Raw genomic sequence first — 18,623 nt, forward strand, 5'->3', positions numbered from 1 at the left:
TCTAAGCATTTGGTCAAGAGAAAGAAAAACTTACATTTTTCAAAGACATCACGGGTGCAGCTACTTTACACATAACCATTCTAAACGGGAAGCAATCCACGTTGACTAAGTAACTCGTGAGTAAAAGCAAGAATGACTCTGCAGTGGAAAAGGACCAGCTAGTGAAACCTACCCAAAGTGGGCGAGTCTCAAATGCACTCTGCCAAAGGCCAAACTCAAAAGGCAGCAAACCTGACCCCATTTAGCAGGCTGGAGGCAGCAGAGCGAGTTAGCTGTCAGGGTGGAGAGAGGAACAGAGGGGGCTGAAGAGTGTCTAATGGGACAGTGGCCTTTACATTCGTTGTACAACTCAGGATACCTTCAGAAACTTGATTAAAACAAAAATCGAAAGGCTAAAGTTCTTAGAAGTAGGCAGTATTTTGCTGGGCAGTGGTGGCTCATGCTTTCAATCCCAGCACTCAGGAGACAGGCAGGTGGATCTCTGAGCTGAGGACAGTCTGGTCTACAGAGTGAGTTCTAGGACAGCCAGGGCTACACAGAAGGACCCTGTCTTAAACAAACAAACGAACCCACAAAAAAGTGGGTAGTAGTTTAAAAATTAATTTACTATGTGTAGGACTTACATTTTTATGATAAATTTTTTAAATACTTTCTGTAACACTGAATTTCTAAACTTTGAGGGAATCTATGTTCAAATACCATTAGTATGGTTTACCTTAAAGCAAGGAGTTAACACTACATACCAGAAACACAATGTCATTGGCCTGGGTTCCACTGACTCATGGCAAACACTGTATTGATGTTGATACATATGTATAGTGCATGTTTTAACATACTTACTTTTATATTATTCAAATTAACTTCAACAAGACAGGCATCGTTCTCCCTAATTCTCTTTAAACTCTCTTCAACGTTGGTTGGATTTGGTGGCTCATCAAACACTGGAAGAATCTTTTCCCCTTTAACCACATCTGCAGGAACAGATGGAAAGAGCAAGGGCTGACTGAGACAGCTGAGACTGAGAGGAGAAACATCCGCTCGCTCGCTCGCTCGGTCGTCTCTCCCCGCCCCGCAGAACTGCTGAAAGACCCTTGATATGTTGTAGTTACTTATGTCACCAGATGAACGTTACTGAGTACAGAAAAGCTGCGGGGAGGGAGGCTGCCAAGGTTAGCAGTGTTAATGAAACAGCTGAAGGCAGGTAGTAATACCTGATGTTTTCTTCTTTCTCACAAACGGATATTTCTGAAAATAAAAAGTTAAAAACCAAGGGAAAATACAGAACACTATAAAAGGGATAAGTATACAAATGTTTGAATGAAATAAGTCTGCAAACCCTCACGGCTGACTTTATGTGACACCAAGGCTCACTGTCACTCTAAACCTGCAGCTCCTTCAGAGGACATTAACAAGAACAATACCTCTTTCATTGGAGTGTTACGGGAGAATAATTGACACCTGACAGACTGTATAGGGAAGTCCATAGTAAATTAAAAACAAAAAAGAAAGAAACCAACCCTAGGAATAGTGTTATTATTAAAAAATTAAGTTGAATGCTGGGGAGATGGGTCAGCAGTTAAAAGCACTAGCTCTTCTTGCAGAGGACCTGGGTTTGATTCCCAGCACCCACGCAGTGGCTCACAACCATCTCCAGCCCTAGGGAATCCAACATTCTCTTCTGGCCACCATGGGTACACTGACATACATACAGACAGAACAGCCATAAAAACCCATAAAATGTAAACAATATTAATTAAAGTTCTTAGAAATTAAATTATAATAAATACTTAAATTTTACTAAAAAGACAATTGATGTATAATGCGTATACATTTGTATGTAAATTTTAAATGGGCCAGAATTATGAAACAAGATAACTGGTTAACAGCTGAGGGGGGTGGTAGGCTACATAATGCTTCTGAATAAAGACTTTTACTTCTTTTTTAAAAAATTATTTGTGAGTGCATAAATGTGCACATGTGTGCCTGTGTAGATTGCATGCATTCAGGAGCCTATTGGGGCCAGAAAAGGGCACCAGATCCCTTGAAACTTGAGTTACAGGTGGTTGTGAATACCATGTAGGTGCTGGGAACAAAATGCTGGTCCTCTTAACTGTTGAGCCATCTCTCCAGCTCTGAGACATGTACTCTGCAGTGTGTATACTTATGACATATGCTACAATATATTTACCTTGAGAATTTAAAAATGTCCTACATTTAAAAAAAGAAACCCTGTTAGAATTTCCATGGGTTCCTTAAAAACTAGCATCGCTACCACCACCTGGCTCAGGAAGCACTCTTAATTTTGGGATTACAAACATGACTCACAACATGTAAACACATTTTATATTTTTAATGGCTTTCTGTGATAGCAATATCAAACTTAAATTTTAAGCTTACACGCATATATAATATTTGAATATTATACAGGAGGAAGTAAAATATTTGACGGAGGATTAGAATTCACAGGCATTTTAGTTACTCACTCGGAAAATGTTCTTGGTCGTCACCGTTACTACTTCCCAGCACGTCACAGAACTGTGTGTCTGCAATCAGGCTGTGCATCCCAAGAATTGCTGCAGAGACAGAAGAGAGTGAGCTTTCCACTTCTACTTGCTCTAAGCCTTTTCATCTTTACTTTTTTTTTTAAATGTCTCAGGCAGGCCTCTAACTCCTAGGCTGAAGCCTTCCATGTAGCTGTGGCTATAGGTGTGAGCCTAGCACCCAGTTTGCAAACAAAAATTTTGAATATTTTAACATTCTCCAGACATTTTCCTACTAAACTAAAAATGGACTTGACATCCCCAAACAGGAGGGAGAGGTGGGGTATGTTTCAAGTCACCAACACCTCTCATTTATTTTCACCAAGACCCTTCTTATTTCCTAGTGTCTTTGAAGTTAGATTACAGCATGAGGCAGGCTGACCTTAAAGGAAAACCTGTGCTTGGCTCCATCTGAGCCAAGAGAGGGAAGTGAAAAGACGCACTTGCTGTTTGCTGTCTGGGTTTGTTAGGAACACAGCACTTTACAAAGACAGTGAAGGTTGGGCATGGTAGCCCATGGACTACAGTAAGTGTTAAGTTCTTTCACTAAGAATCAGGCAGCAGCATTCTCAGAAGCATTCAAATTCTTTGATGTGCTCTCTGAGGAAGCTTCCATTTACAAAGCCCCAGTGCTCTGCTCCATACAGAATACGCCACCTTCTGGAGTTGTGACAACACATGCCTTTGCCACGGTCCACGGTCCTTCCCAAGAACCTTCACTCTACTTCCCAACATGCCAGTTCTTAGTTACCAGGTGTGAGGGTCTTCCCACATGTCATGTTTTCTACCCAGGAAAGTGTGTATTTGTACAGTAAATGGGAAGAGTGTTTTAGGTAGGAAACTGGCCATGGGGACACAGAAGTCTGCCATGTTCCTTGTCATTCAGTGAAGTTGGGGAAGTGCCTACAGCTCCTGATGTCTATTTACTCTCCATAAAGCGGGGCAGAAGGTAACCCTGAAGGCTGTTCCCAGTGCTCAGACTGGGCAGGCTCACAGCTGACGGAACAGCTTCAGTTGTTGTTAGGAAGACTAAAATACAGCAACATAGGAATATCATCAAATAAATCTTATCGCTATAAAATGTCACCATAGAGAGTATGTAGAGGACTCCAACCATCAGATTTATTGTACAAAGCAGGCATTTGTCAGACAGGCCCTGCACTGCTTGCCCTATGCCACCATCATTCGAAATCCCCCACCCCCATCTCGGGAGATACCTGCAAGGTCACACAGTTCTGTGTCTGAAGCGCTTGTCAAGGCTTCTTCTAACTCTGGATCAAGGGATATAGTTTCTTCTGTAAAAGTCTGCACTGGCTTCTGCTTGGGGATAAAAATTTTCCCTGAAAAACAGAAGCATTTGTTATTCATCACTACTGCCACTGAGTCACTGCCACCTTTGTCCCCTTACACACACCAGCTGAGGCACGAGCAGCTGAAAAAGATGAGCAGGCCAGCAGGTCAGTCAGCACCTGTAGCAATACACTGGGCTTCACACACTAAAAAAGCAAAATAACTGAAGATCTTCCCATCTGTGAAAACAAAAATGCCTACTTTTGTTTTCTGTTCTGAGATAGAATTTCACTATGTGGCTCAGGCTGGCCTTCAACTTTTACGTGACCTAGACTGGTCTTGAACTCATAATCCTTTCACTTCAGCCTCTTGAGTGCACAATGCCCAGTTGTTTTGTGGAGCAATTATGAGCTTTTTTACAAATTCTGACTCAATATTTAAATGAAGCTGGCTGAGTAACCATGGAAGCACTTGAGAAACCAAGGGAGGAGGACTGGGTACTTGAAGCAGAATGGCAGTGAGTTCCAAACCAAACACACACATACACACACATGTACACACATACACAAACACACACACACACACACACACACACACACACACACACACCCCCACACACCCTAGAAAATTTGTAAAAATTAAAAAGGCATCCAATTTCTTATTATTAAGCTACAAATTGTTATGGTCACTTGAGGACCAGCAGATATAATCCCAGAAACTTAAGTTCTAACTGCAGGGAGATTTCTCTATGTCCCAAGTGATGTCCTAAAACTTGACAACTATTCCTCTGAAGCAAGGACATTAGCTAGCTGTGAAGTAGGTAGATGCAGGTAGATTAGAAGTTCAAGGTTATCCTGAGCTTATGAGAGCCTGTCTCAAAGAAAAAAATGGAAACTAAGTTATTTCATGACTCTGCTAAAAGCTCCCCATCTCTTTATATATGCTGCTGTGTACTTTCCATTAGATTCTTTGGTTATGTTTAATAATTAAAGATTTATTATTATTCTTGATTCTTTTCTTTGTTTGAGACAAAGTCTCTCTTTGTACCCCTGGCTATCGTGCCATGTAGACTAGGCTGGCCTTTAACGCACAGAGATCTACTTGCCTCTGCCTCTTGAGTGCTGAACCATTTTGAGAACATATCAGGAGCTTCCTTCCTGTCAAGGTCTGAGAGTTGGACCCTGGGATTTGGAGGATCTGCTTACTTTCCTGTGACCTCCGCCCCTGACATACAGCCCTGACTAAAACTCTCTAGGTTACAGGGTAGCTGTTTCCCACCTCCCACACCCTGCACTTTGTACCCTGGAGGATAATGTGACCCTTGCTTACCTCATCTGCTTTCCATTCAATGGCAGGAGGATGGCCTGGGAAAAGTCGTAGCTCTGCTGCCTTCCCCAGTCTCCCAGCTGACAGGCAAGCCTTGGGGACTTTTCCTCTCCAGTTCCTCTGTACTAGGAGTACCATTCCCAGCACTAAAGACAGACTGTCTGTCTCTACTGCTGCACTGTATCCAATACTACAGCTGTGGTTATCTGATTAAAAGTTCAGCTATATTTCTAGTGCTCAGCAGAAACATCTAGTTTGATGTCTGTGCTAACCAGACTGGTAATACGAGTCAGTTATGGTTCATTCTGTTGTTTTGGTTGTCATGGCTCTGCTTACCTCAAAGTTCCTAGGCAGCAGTCCTGTCTCCCAGTTGGTAATCCAGTCACTATTAGTAACTGGATCATGAGGGCTGTGACCTAATCCCAAGGGAGATCCATGATGGCCATGATGGCCCTGGGATGTGGGGTGGGGGTGAGTAAGGAAACTAGTTACAAGCAAGTTACTAGAGAGGTCTGGGGAGACACCCCATTTCTGGCCCCTTCTTGGCTGCCATGTGGCAAGCATCTCTGCTCCACAGATGCTCTCACCATGGAGTTCTACTTCACTGTAGGCCCCAAGGTAAAGGAGCTGCTGACTATGTACTGACACTTCCAGGGCAACGAGCAAATATAAACATTTTAAGGACAGTCTCACTGTGTAGCCCTGGGTGGCTTTGATCTCAGATCCTCCTATGTCCCAAGTACAGGAGACTAAAGGTATGTGCTACCACACCAGCCCGCAATTTTCCCTTTAAAAGGATCAAAGTTGTTTTTCTCAGGTCTTTTGTTAAAATGGCAGAAAAATTAACACAGTGAGAATAACAGTTTTTGTAACTGCCTAAATCTGAATTCAAAACCAGGGGTTTTCTGATTCTGACACTGGGTCAATCCAAATTGACTTTGTATTAATGAGGGCATGTTAACCACAGAGCGCCAGTTGAAATTATTGCTTTAAGTCTTAGCTCTAGCTGTGACATACATACCATAGAGCATCTAGTGCAGACAGATCTTGAAGTCTTACCTATAGTAATTAGTCAAGGATTCCTTATTACCGACCATATAATTGTCTTAAAAGATCTTATGCAATCCACCACTCCCCTTGGTCTTTCCAAGAAAGGGTTTCTTTGTGTAGCCCTGGTTGTCTTGGAACTCGATGAATAAACCTCTCCCTGCATCTACTTTGGGAGGGCTGGGATTAAAGGTGTACACCATCATCTTACTTATTAGAAAACTCTTAGCTCTAACAATATAGTTGCAGGATACAAAAATCAATATAAAAAACCAGTAGAACGCGTACACACACACACACACACACACACACACACACACCCCGAACAATGAACTCTCAAGAGAAAGAAAGTAGAAAAAAATATCCCATTCATATTGCACTCCTTCCTCTGCTAAAAAGAACTCTACAAAGAAAACTTAAAACACTGGAAAAGAAAATCAATGAAGATATTGGATTGGCAGAATTAATTGTTAAAATGACTTTAGTAGCAAAATGAATCACAGATTTAATACAATGCCCATCAAAATCTGGGTGCTATTTTACAGATCAAGGGCACCAAGAACTCATGGAGTCGCAGGTGGCCACATCGATCCTAAGGAGCAAGAACAAAACTGGAGGAGTCACTGACCTCAAGCCGTCCATGCTACAGGAGCTACAGGGACAGAGGCAGCCTGGTAATGAAAAGGAGAGATGGGACAGAACAGAGGAGTGGACTACATCGACAAAGCTGTGGGCGTCTAATCTCTGACGAGGGTGGCCGAAAGCATGCAGTAGAAGGATAGTCCAGTCAACAAAGTGCTGCAAAACTGGGTGTCACCTGCGGCAGAACACAACTAGATCCGTTATCTTTCATGCCATGTAAAAACCAATTAGAAATGGAATAAATACCTTAATTTAAAACCTCAAACTGCTAGAGAAAAAAGAGGAAATACTCTTCAAAACACTGGGGGTATGAAAGAGTGTTCTGAACAGACCCTCAATAGCACAGGAGCCAATCTCAAATATCAACAGAGAGGGGGAGTTGCATGAAACCTAAAGCTTTCTACATAGCATTTAAAACTGCCAATCAACAAACGGGCTAGTGAAATGAACAAGCACTTCTCAGAAGAAAAAATATAAATGGAGGGTTTAACAACCTTAGTCATCAGGGAAGTGCAAATTAAGACTCCTTTGTGTGCCTCCCTCCTTTGAGATTTTCAAGGGCAGAATCTATGATCTGGTCATCTCTGTATTCTCACCATCCAACTTGCTGAATAACAACTCGGTGAGCAACCTTTTAGTCCAAATGGCCCCACTTTATACAGCATAATTCAAACATGCTGCTCCAAAGATGAGCTAACTAACTAGAAAGAACTCTATGTATATATGGGTGTTTGCCGGGCCATAGGTCTATGTGCCACGTACGCATGCCTGGTGCCCAGAGGCCAGAAAAGGCCATCAGATCCTCTGAAACTGCTGCTCATAACTACTGAATCATTGTTCCAGCCTCGAAATAAGTTTCCAAACTCTTTAAGCTAGTGCTTCTTCCAACTGGTAGCTTAAAAACTTAACTTTTCCTAGTAGAAGACCTTCCTCCTACAACAACAAAAGCCAGCCTTCATACGGTAGTATGAAAACTGATCTCAACAGTTGAGGGTTCTGGTGATTACATTTTGTTTTTTAGTATTTATTAGTTAAAAAGTATATTTTTTACTAATAGAATACATGTATCTTTTACTATTTATCTTTATGTGTGTGCATGTTAGTGTTATTTACAAGTGTATGCTTGGGGCCCACAGATGCCAGAAGGTGTTGGTTGCCTGGGACTGGATTTACAGTTGTGAGCCATTGTGTGTGTGTTCTGGGAATGAAACTTGTGTCCCAGTAGCAACTGTTCCCTGAGCCACGTCTCAAGCCCTTTAGGTAATTTTTCACTATTTTCACTATTAGGTAAATTTTCACTACTGGTTGATAACTAAAGAGAAATCCAAGTAATTGTGTTCTAAGATCCTCACCGGGGCTGCTATTACAAAGGAAACGGTACACAGGAGGACTGGGATGCACAGGCTCTGGTCGGTCGGAGTATGTGTGGTACAGCAGGCAGGGCTCCCAGTGTTACCACGCTTGCCTGCTGGGCCCAAGCTTGCCTGCGTGCCCTGCTGTTCAGAACTGGTCCTAAGTAGTGAATGCAGAGTAGACTTGGCAACAAGTTTTGAGAAATTCTAATATTTGAGTTGTATCCTGGAGACTCTGGTTTAGTAGCTGGTCTGATGTGTATCTGCATTCCAACGGACAGCAGGCAAGGTTGAGAACCACTGGATTATGGCATTCACTGACTAAACAAAACCATATGAGCTATTTGCCACACAAAACAAAACCATGTACCAAATGCCTTGATTTTGCCATTCTATACTATGCATATATATAAAAAAGTTTGCTGCATATTGTAAATATATATAGTTTTTTATTTTTGTCAATTAAAAATAAAAAGAGAGAAAGAGAAAGAAAGAGAGAGAGAGAAAGAAAGAAAGAAAGAAAGAAAGGAAGAAAGAAAGAAAGGAAGAAAGAAAGAAAGGAAGAAAGAAAGAAAGAAAGAAAAGCTGATGTGGCCTTATGTGGGAGGCAGTGGCAAAAGTTCCAGGTCATCCTCAGGTCTAACATGTACTAAGTCTGAGGCCAGCCTGGGCTTAAAGAATGAAACTAGAAAAAAGAAAAAATAAAACCAACCAAATACCAACAGTTGTCCATGTCTTAGAGGGGTTGAAGGAATTTAAAGCATTGTAAAAAGCTAAGGTGTTTATTTTTATAATCCTCACCCACATTTCTTGAGGTACTATTCATATCTGATTTCCCCCACCCACAAACTTCTACTAATGCTCAAAAGTACAAAATAAACCTTAATAGAAAAAAAAAAGCCAAAAAATTTTCTGAAGACCTATGGAAATTCTAACACAAATTTTTATCTTTAATTTTTGGAATCAAACTCATTTTATTAATTCTTTGATAAATAGAAAGATGTAGTTACACATTTTTAAAGACACTAAATATAACAACAATCTTTGGAGGGATAATGATTTTTGATGAATTCACATTTCCTTTCAAGTTTTAAATATAACTTAATGTCTTATTCCTAAATAAATTCAGCTTAAAAATGAGCTGTTGTAAACTTATTAAGAATATTAAAAAGCAGTAGCACATATATCAAAGGTTATTTTTAAATAGCTCGACATGGACTTGGTATCTGTCTTGGCATTCTCTTTATGATAATCTCTCCACATGTAGAAATGTGTTAATAATAAAAAGTAACTAATCCTGTTCTGATGAGAGACGGAAAGGGAGTGGATCCAGATGGGAAGGGAGGTGGAAGGAACTGGGAGGCATGGAGGGAGGGGAACTGTAATCAGGGTATATTACATGAGAAAAGAGTCTATTTTTAATAGAGGGATGGGGTGGGGATTTAGCGCAGCAGGCGCCAGCTTGTCTAACCTGTATGAAGTCAGTGGTTGGACTGTCTGTACCAGAAGGAAAAAAAGAGTAAGAAATAAAAAAGACAATTCCTATTCAACAATAAAAAAGGGATTACTTCATATTTTCTTTGGGGGTACCTTAACACTAGTAAATAATTGAGATTAATTTTATAACCTCAAAGGTATAAATTAGGTAGGATCTAAATTTATTATATGAATACAGAATGTGTAGGATCTTTCCAAATTTATTTTTTGACTTGAGTCCTTTTCAAAATCCCAAATGTTCACTTTACAGGAAGTGACAAGCTAATCTGAAAATTCATATGAGATCTAAGCAAGCCATGATACCTTGAAAAGGATCAATAGCAGAGAACTCACAGTTGACCATTTGAAGATTTAATGCAAACCTACTATAGTTAAGCCAGTATTGCTGGGCAGAAAACAAGCTATTTAGATCAATGGAGTAGAATCTACAAGTAAACTCTTATACTTTTGGCAACTGATTCATTTGCAAGAACACAAGACAATTCAACTGAGACAGTCACACGCATAATTCCATGAAGTTAGAGCTCCCCTTCCCATCACAAGCATTAATCCAAAACAAATCAGAAAACTGAATGTAATGGCTCATTAATCACCTGCAATCCCAGCACTTGGAAGACCAAGGCAAGAGGATCCCTGGGAGTTTGGGGGCAGCCTGGGCTATAGCATATAACTGTCTTAAAAAAGCAAAAAACCAAAAGCAACAACAACCGTTTGTATATAATATTCACTGTAGCATATTTATAACTAAAATTCAGAAACAACTCAAATATTGAAGAATAAAATACAATAGAATATGATTCCATTATTAACAGGAGTGAAGGGAGGGCTGGGAATGTGGGTCTGTTGTAGAGTGCACAGGCTTAGAGAGAGGGCAGTCATCAGCTTATATCGTATCAGCCCACTGATGTGAAGTGTCCAGAGCCAGTGAGTAAATCAGAGATTGCCTGTGGCTGTGGAATAGAACCGGGATGTGGTAGATCGATTACAAACAGGGTTTCTATGGGGCATGCCGAAATTGTTCTAAACTAGATTGTGGGGTTGTAATTCTGTGGATATAGACAACATTACTGAATCGTAATGGAGAGATTTTATGGCACAGGAATTTCCTTTTACACAATCTTTATTAGCAAAAGGTGGTTTTTAAAGATTATTTTATACACCGTAGAGATGTGTGTGCGTGTGCATGATGCACTTACAGCCATGTGTATTTGAACACAGCTGCTTCAGAGGCCAGGGGAGGGCATCACATGCTGTAGGGCTGGAGGAACAGGGCCGCTGAGCTGTATGTGCTGAGCCACGTTCCAGCCCCAAATAAAGTTTGTGGGTGTTTGTTTGTTTGTTTGAACTGAGGGGACTGGGTAGCGAGATGGCTTAGTGGAGACGTAAGCGTGATCCTGAGGACCTGCACGGCAGGACAAACCCATCACTCTTGGGTTGTTCTCTCAACCAAGCATGCCACGAGCTGCTCATGTGTGCACATAATGAATGAATAAGCATTCAAAACCAGCAAACACATTTTAACAACCTAAGATGTGTATTTTTTTCTTGAGAGTTTGTATGTAGCATTCTAAAATACAAAAGTAGCAAAAAAGATGACCTCACTGGGCCAGCTTAGTGGCCAGCACCTGCCAAGCCTTGGGCTGCTTCTGCTTCTTGGTCAAAATCAGATGTTTTCTGAAAAATACACAGTAGAAAACTGCTAAAAAAGTTTCTTAAAACTGAAAGTGCCGGTCCAAATATGTGTATTAAATGATATGTCTTAATAATATTTTAAATCTTAGTAACTATGAGACACTGACTAATTTTGGCTTGTGCCCTAAATGCCACAGGGGAACTGAAATGCTTCATCAGGCAGATATCAGGCAGATAAAGGGTGGGTGTATAATTTTTTATCCCAAGCCATTCATTAACAAGTGTATTAGTATCTCCTGTATTATCATCATCTTAATTCTCGCATGCTTTTTAAAAGTCATGATTATTTCTCTACAGAAATTTTGACCTTGGATAAAATAAAAAAAAATATATATATATAGCTTTTATTTGTTTGTTTTTTAGACAGTTTCTCTGGGTTGCCTTGCCTGTCCTGGAACTTGTATATATACAAGGCAGGCCTTGAACTATAAAATCTATTTACCTCTGCCTCCCGAGTGCTAGAATTAAAGGCATTCACTATCATATCAGGCTATAAACTTTATATAATGAAGGAACTGATTTATAGTAAATAGAACAAATGTACATTTTTATTATCAATTATTTTATTTTTGAGACATAGTCTCACTGTGTTGCCCTGGCTGTCCTAGACACAAAGATTCAGATTAAGGTATGTGCCACCACACAGGATACTACATTAGTGTTCAATGTCCCCAACTCTGGCCTTCTAGGGCACCTGCACTCATGTGCACACTGATACACAGATACACATAATTTAAGTTAAAAAATGTAAATCCTGGACATAACTTTCCTTTTTTTAAACCTTTAAGATTTTAGCTTTATTTGTATGTGTATTTTGCCTGCGTGTATGTGTCACGTGTTTGTGGTACCTGTGGAAGCACAGGAGGGCATCAGATCTGCTGGGACTAGAGTTATAGGTAGTTGTGGATTACCATCTGTACTGGGAATCAACTCCTGTCCTCTGGGAGAGCAGCCCTGCTCTTAACCAGTGAGCCCATCTCTCCAGCTCCTCACATAACTTTCAATAGGTGCATTTTTTTTTTTTATAAAAAACAAAAACAATTCGAAGCATCTATTATCAATAGACAATACTATGTATGACTGACTTTAATTTCCTTATTCAACAAAGTCCAGGACTGGAATTTTAAAATGGATTAAAAAAAAAAAAAGAGACTATGCCAGGAAAACTGATCTCTGGGGAAGTATGAAGTGATACAGTCCTAAGAAGTGACAATGGGCCTTTAAGCCCTTGTTGTAGAACTTCAGACACCACCAAACCCTACATACTGCCACTGTAAAGACATCTGACTACAGGCTTTTTCACTAACTCAGGAGTCAAAATGTTCTCCAGAGAAGTCCTATTCTTTGGAATAATGGAGAACCTGAGTGTTCTGGAGAGCTGAGGCAAGTGCAAGCGAGGTGAAGGGTATTTAAGAAGCCATTCATTTAAGACAGCTGGTTAATTCACCTTTAGGAAACAAGGTATAATGGATGGGCTTCTTGGGAAGGCGGCCAAGAATATTATATTCTCAGAGCTGGGAAACAAACAGAAACAATCAAGTGCAGGGCTGTGCCCCAGGGGAGCAGCAGGGAGAACAGGAGGGCCCTAAGGGACAAGGGGAAGCAGTCCAGATAGAGGGAAGCTGGCAGGAGCCAATGGAGGAGTCATAAGCGGACAACAGAAAGGCAGTAGGAGATATTAACGGCTGGGCACGTAATTTCTCCAAGTGGCAGCTCCATCCGTATGTACAGCACTGTGCCTTTTTAACTGAGACAGACTACTGACGATCTGCTCAGTATGCTGGGAAATTACTGCCACCGTCAGCACTCAGCATGGTCATCATTGTTAGGAACAGCTAGATAAACACTGTCCTTCGCCCTCGTCTTTGTGCCCAGCTGCCTACTTTGCAATTCTAGTTTACTTACTTGTGCGTGTATGTGGTGTAAGTCAGGGTCTCGTGTAGCCCAGGCTAGCCTCGTACCGATTCTCTTGCTTCCACCTCCTCAGTACTGGGAGCACAGAGTATCCACCATACCACACCCAGTTTGTGCAGTGCTGGGGATTGAACCCAGGGTTTCTTACATGAGGCAAGCATTTTTTCCAACTCAGCTACATCCCCATTACTATTTTGCAAACGTTTAAAGAGGCAAAAGCCCATCTCTTTTCACATTTTAATGTGATACATACAGGTGAAAGAAACATATACATACAATTTTAACCTTTAAACATTTAGAATTATAAAGAAGTTATTTGGATTAATCTCTGCCAAAATTATTTCATATCATGACAGTACTCCTAAAGGAGTTGTCAGTTAGATGAATTGAACAGATGTATGCTGTGGGTCTGCCTATAAAAAAATACGCTTAGAGGGTTGGGCCGTAGCTCAGTGGTAGAATGTTTTATTTGTCATACACAAGGTTCTGGGTTTAACTCCAACACTGAAAAGGAAATGCACTTGAACCAGCCTCAGTGAGGCGCGGAGGCTCATCCCTATAACCCAGCACACTGGGATGCTGAGGCAGAAGGACTGGTCAGCCTAAGCTAATTCCAGGCTAGTCTGGACTACCAAGAAACAAAACAAATCCTAAAAACCCAAACAAATAACAACAAAAACCCACGCCCATAACTCTTCCCTATCAGGTAAGAAGGAAAAGGAAAGAGAAAACCCATTCCTCACGCTGTTCCCTGACTTGCCCATGCACATATAGACAGGAAGTAAATGAGTGAACGCAGTAATAAGAAAAAAGCAAAGTGGGGCTGGAGAGATGGTTACAGTGGTTAGAAACACGTGCTGCTCTTCCAAAGGACCCAAGTCCCAGCACCCATTATTAGGCAGCTCAGGACTTGCAACTACATGACCCCTCTTCTGGCCTCACAGGAACCCTTACACAGGGGTGCACAAAACCCACACACTTTAAAAAAGAAACCCTCCAATTAAAAAAAACCACAAAAACAAAACAAAACAAACAACAATGGCTTTCATTGCATCAGGAGACCTACCTAATGTACATAATTGTATTCTATATGCTTATATATTTGGTTCTAGTTTTATGTACTCTGATTTTCTTCTAAATGCTTTTTTTAATTCTATGTGTGGGGATGTGTGTTGTGTGCAAGTGAGAGCAGGTTCCCTTAGAGGCCAGAAGAGGGTGCTGGAGCCTTTGAAGCCGGAGCTTCAAACAGTTGTGAGCCGCACAATATGGGAACTGGGAACTGAATTCAGGTCCTCCTCCGGAACAGCAGCAAGTGGTCCTAACCACTGAACCATCTCTCCAGCCTTCATTGGACTATAGTGTACTGACTTCTATAGTATACCCTGCATATAAGCTAAGCCATCTTGGAGAATCTTCTAGCTAGCTGTACTTTAAAGTAAAAGTCTCTATTTGTCCTCAGTTCCCCATTTCTGCTTTTTCAGGTAGCTCATGCCCCACTTCTAAGTTATTTGTGTTAGCCACTACTCCGTGAGCTGTGTCTTTCATTAGTGAACTTTTTCAGTCTACGAAGTGAAGTTCAATCTAAGCCAAGTCTTCACTTCATGTGGTGTTTGTTCTTGTTTATTGATTAAGGAAGATAAAGCAGGGTGCTCAAATGTAAGAGAACAAATGAATTAGATACTACAATATCAAAGAGCTAAGAGACTAGAAAAACTTCCTCAAACTCATGATAGGAAACATGAGCAAACAAAAATTATGTATATTAAGGACATCTAAAAAGCATACATTATTTATGGAATTTCACTTTAAAGACTTTTAAGAGTTAGGAAAGAGCACGGCTTTGCTCTCGCTGTAACTGTACTCTGTAATAAACTAGAGTGTTTTACATTTGCTTCAACAACTTGTAGCGAAGAAGGTTGTACAAAGCCTCTGTGTAATCAAACTGCACTAATGAATGGTTAAAAAAAGAACTCTGGATAAGCTGATAAAAATATGTGACATGTCTAAACTACCCCGTAAACTTTCAGGTTGCCAGCAGTGTATCTTTGAAGGGTGTTGATTATCTACATCCAAACCCAATTTTCCCCCTGGGTATCGAGTATCAAAAGAACCGAAAGCTGCTGAATGACAGCACACAATCCTGGGCTTACCTTTCTTCTCTCCAGTGTAGGGTACATAGTCTTCCCGGTCTTTATACTCCAATGCTTCCTTCTCTAAGTAGGAAAGGAGCCGTTCTCTGTCAAAGGGTCCTGTGGCGGACTTTGATGTCTGGTTCTTCTGCCGGAACCCTGCAGGCAGAAGGGCATTCTGCCAAAGAGAATGAGTCAGCCATTATGACCACCCAACCACCAAGAACGACAACAACATATGCATCTATAGATTTCCCATGCAAGAAAGATCAAGAAACTAGCATGATACTTACATTAAATACCTCCTTGCAGGATTGTAGGAGAGTCATGTGAGATATGTGGGGTTTTTGTTTTTTTTTTAATTTAAACATTGATGTACTTATTTTGGGTGTGGGATAGTACAAGTGCCATGACATGTACATAGAGATCAGAGGACAAGTTTTAGGAGTTGATTCCTTCTGTACATTGACATATAGGTTGTCAAACTTACTGATAACTGCCTTTACTACTGAGCCATCTTACTGGCCTACAGATCTTTGCTTATTGATGAGACAGGGTTTCTCTGTAGCCCTGGCTGTCCTGGAACTCGATACGTAGATCAAAGTGGCCTTGAACTCCGAGATTCACCTGCTTCTCCCTCCCAAGTGATGGGATTAAAGGGGTATGTTAGTGCTACTGGCAAGTCTCCATATTTTTTTAAGTAGGTAGAGTTCACTTATATTATAATTAAAAATAGGCACTTACGTATTTTCTTCAGATAGTATCCCACTAGCAGCCAACAGCCACTGGCATTTTTTTTAAACAGGCTCTTGACATACTACCTTGGCTGGCGTGGCACTCACAATGTGGACCACACTGGCCATAAACGTGCGTGATCCTTCCGAGTATTGCAATTATTGGAATGAACCATTTGGCTTGGCCTCACCCTTTAATTTTTAAGTATTCATGGGTCATTATTTTTCCAGGTATAGTTTTTAAATTTACGTTGATATTTATATTAGAGTTGATCTTTGTTTTTCTCCAAAGATTATTAAGGAAAAAGTTTTCCTAGCTTGGCTTAAATTCTAGCATTCAGGAAGCTGAAGCAGGGGAATAGTAAGTTTAATGTTCAAACAATAGCAACAACAATTTTCTTGATGCTTACGAACTCATCTGTAAAAATGCATATAAACTAATTCTGTCATAGAAGAATTGCAAACTACATGTTATCCCTTTGTCATGGCTTCTGTACGATCAGAGCCCTTATCAAAATAAAAGCAAGCACAGTCCGACCTCAAGACTATTTACTTAATTTAAATATAGTACCAAACTGCTCACTGAGCATATGTGCATGTGTACACATGAGCATCAGTGTTGCTAAGAACAAGTACTGTGGTTGTTACGCACGCCCCATGGCACCATACAGAAGAGCTCAGGTTGCTGGTGTTCACACTGCACAGCCTTGCGCTTAGTGTAGAGCACATGCCTGAGTGGAGGTAAGAGAGGAAGCCCTGAGGGAGTGAAGTCTGAGGGAACGTATGTATTGACACAGGCAAGGCCACGTCAAGGACCCCACAGTCTTAGACCATGGAGAAAATGGTAAAGCATTCTCCTTGGGGGTAAAGCTCAGAAGGAAATGGTGAGCCCTTCCCTTCTGGTCCACGTCTGGAGTTTGGCACTGTCTACAAAATGTCCAGCACAGTTTTCTCACAGCCTGAAGACTGTTCTACCGAGTCAAGGTGCTGGTAAACATTCTGTCATGGTCTTGACAGCCCCTCACAAAAGTTACTGGCCCAAGTTAAAAACCCCTAGACAGTCTCTTACATGGTTTCTAGATCTTAAACCATTTGATTTAAATTGGTCTCACTGACTCCTGCCAAATACATTGCTGACAGCTCTGTTATCTTGAGTAGTCCCTCAGGCTTAGGTATAAGAAGTTTTTCTTGTAATAGTAATTATGGCCAAAGGACCTTACCTGTGTATAGACATATCACTTAGCAACAAGAACAATTTCATAAAGCACATTTTTAGCATGCTTGAATTTAATTCTCAGTACCACTCCTTTCCCTAAAAGCTCACAACACTTCAATTCTTAAAGGACACAGAAAACCAATGTGTTTTCAAGAAAGGTGGTCAAGCTTTGCAAATAACCACCGCCTTGAAGTTTTCCCTGCTATCTGCTCCTGGTTTTCCCTGCTATCGGCTTCTCCTTGAGTCACATTTCAAAGACTGAATGGTTCCGCTTTAGCCTTGTGCAGCCTATGACACAAGTAACAATCACTTGACAAATTAAGACAAGTATACATCTACACTGTCCTCGACTTAACAATGGGTCACTCTAAGATAGCATAAAAGCACACCATACAATCATTTTGGTTTTTATTTTCAGTATAGCACATAAGTTCACTTATGTGAGGTAGTAAATACTTTTATTTTTTTACAAACTAGGCTTTACATTAGGTGATGTACAAATGCAGACTTATTTAAGTGTTCTAGGAACATTTAAGGTAGGCTAGGCAAAGCTATGATGCTAATAGGCTTGATATATTAAATGCATTTTCAATGTATAATATTTGTAACTTAGGATGGGTTTATCATGGACAAAAGACTATTGTTAAGAAATATCCATATTCAGCATTGAACTACCTAAGGACACAGCTATACCTCTCTCTTGGGCATATACCAAAAGATGCCCCAACACATAACAAAGACACATGCTCCACTATGTTCATCGCAGCCTTATTTATAATAGCCAGAAGCTGGAAAGAACCCAGATGCCCTTCAACAGAGGAATGGATTCAGAAAATGTGGTACATCTACACAATGGAATATTACTCAGCTATCAAAAACAATGACTTTATGAAATTCATAGGCAAATGGATGGAACTGGAAAATATCATCCTGAGTGAGGTAACCCAATCACAGAAAAACACACATGGTATGCACTCGTTGATAAGTGGATATTAGCCCAAATGCTCGAATTACCCTAAATGTACAGAACACATGAAACTCAAGACGGATGATCAAAATGTGAATGCTTCATTCCTTCTTTAAAAGGGGAACAAGAATACCCTTGGCAGGGAATAGGGAGGCAAAGTTTAGAACAGAGGCTGAAGGAACGCCCATTCAGAGCCTGCCCCACATGTGGCCCATACATATACAGCCACCAAACTAGATAAGATGGATGAAGCAAAGAAGTGCAGACCGACAGGAGC

The 18,623-nt window shown here is 40.7% G+C and overlaps 1 protein-coding gene and 1 long non-coding RNA gene across 4 annotated transcripts in view; one reads left to right on the top strand and one right to left on the bottom strand.

Moving 5' to 3' along the window:
* The window catches only part of Tmod3 (tropomodulin 3), a 60,183-nt gene that overhangs the window by 10,617 nt on the left and 30,943 nt on the right, over positions 1-18,623 (bottom strand). For 2 of the 3 annotated variants that reach the window (XM_063265181.1, NM_001011997.1), the window contains exons 3-6: positions 15,451-15,607; positions 3,758-3,880; positions 2,484-2,573; positions 841-971 (exon numbers count right to left, since the gene is read on the bottom strand). In XM_063265181.1, the coding sequence (XP_063121251.1) occupies positions 841-971; positions 2,484-2,573; positions 3,758-3,880; positions 15,451-15,607 (501 nt within the window). Of the gene's footprint in view, positions 1-840; positions 972-2,483; positions 2,574-3,757; positions 3,881-5,159; positions 5,298-15,450; positions 15,608-18,623 lie in introns of those variants that run through there. The other variant, XM_039081147.2, reaches the window with a different exon arrangement.
* On the top strand, positions 5,773-7,110 carry LOC134480207 (uncharacterized). The gene is made up of 2 exons (XR_010054435.1): positions 5,773-5,911; positions 6,749-7,110. It is a non-coding gene; the product is annotated as an uncharacterized LOC134480207 (long non-coding RNA).

Source organism: Rattus norvegicus, chromosome 8 (assembly GCF_036323735.1).
Source record: "Rattus norvegicus strain BN/NHsdMcwi chromosome 8, GRCr8, whole genome shotgun sequence".
In the NCBI taxonomy this organism is placed as follows: Eukaryota; Metazoa; Chordata; class Mammalia; order Rodentia; family Muridae; genus Rattus; species Rattus norvegicus.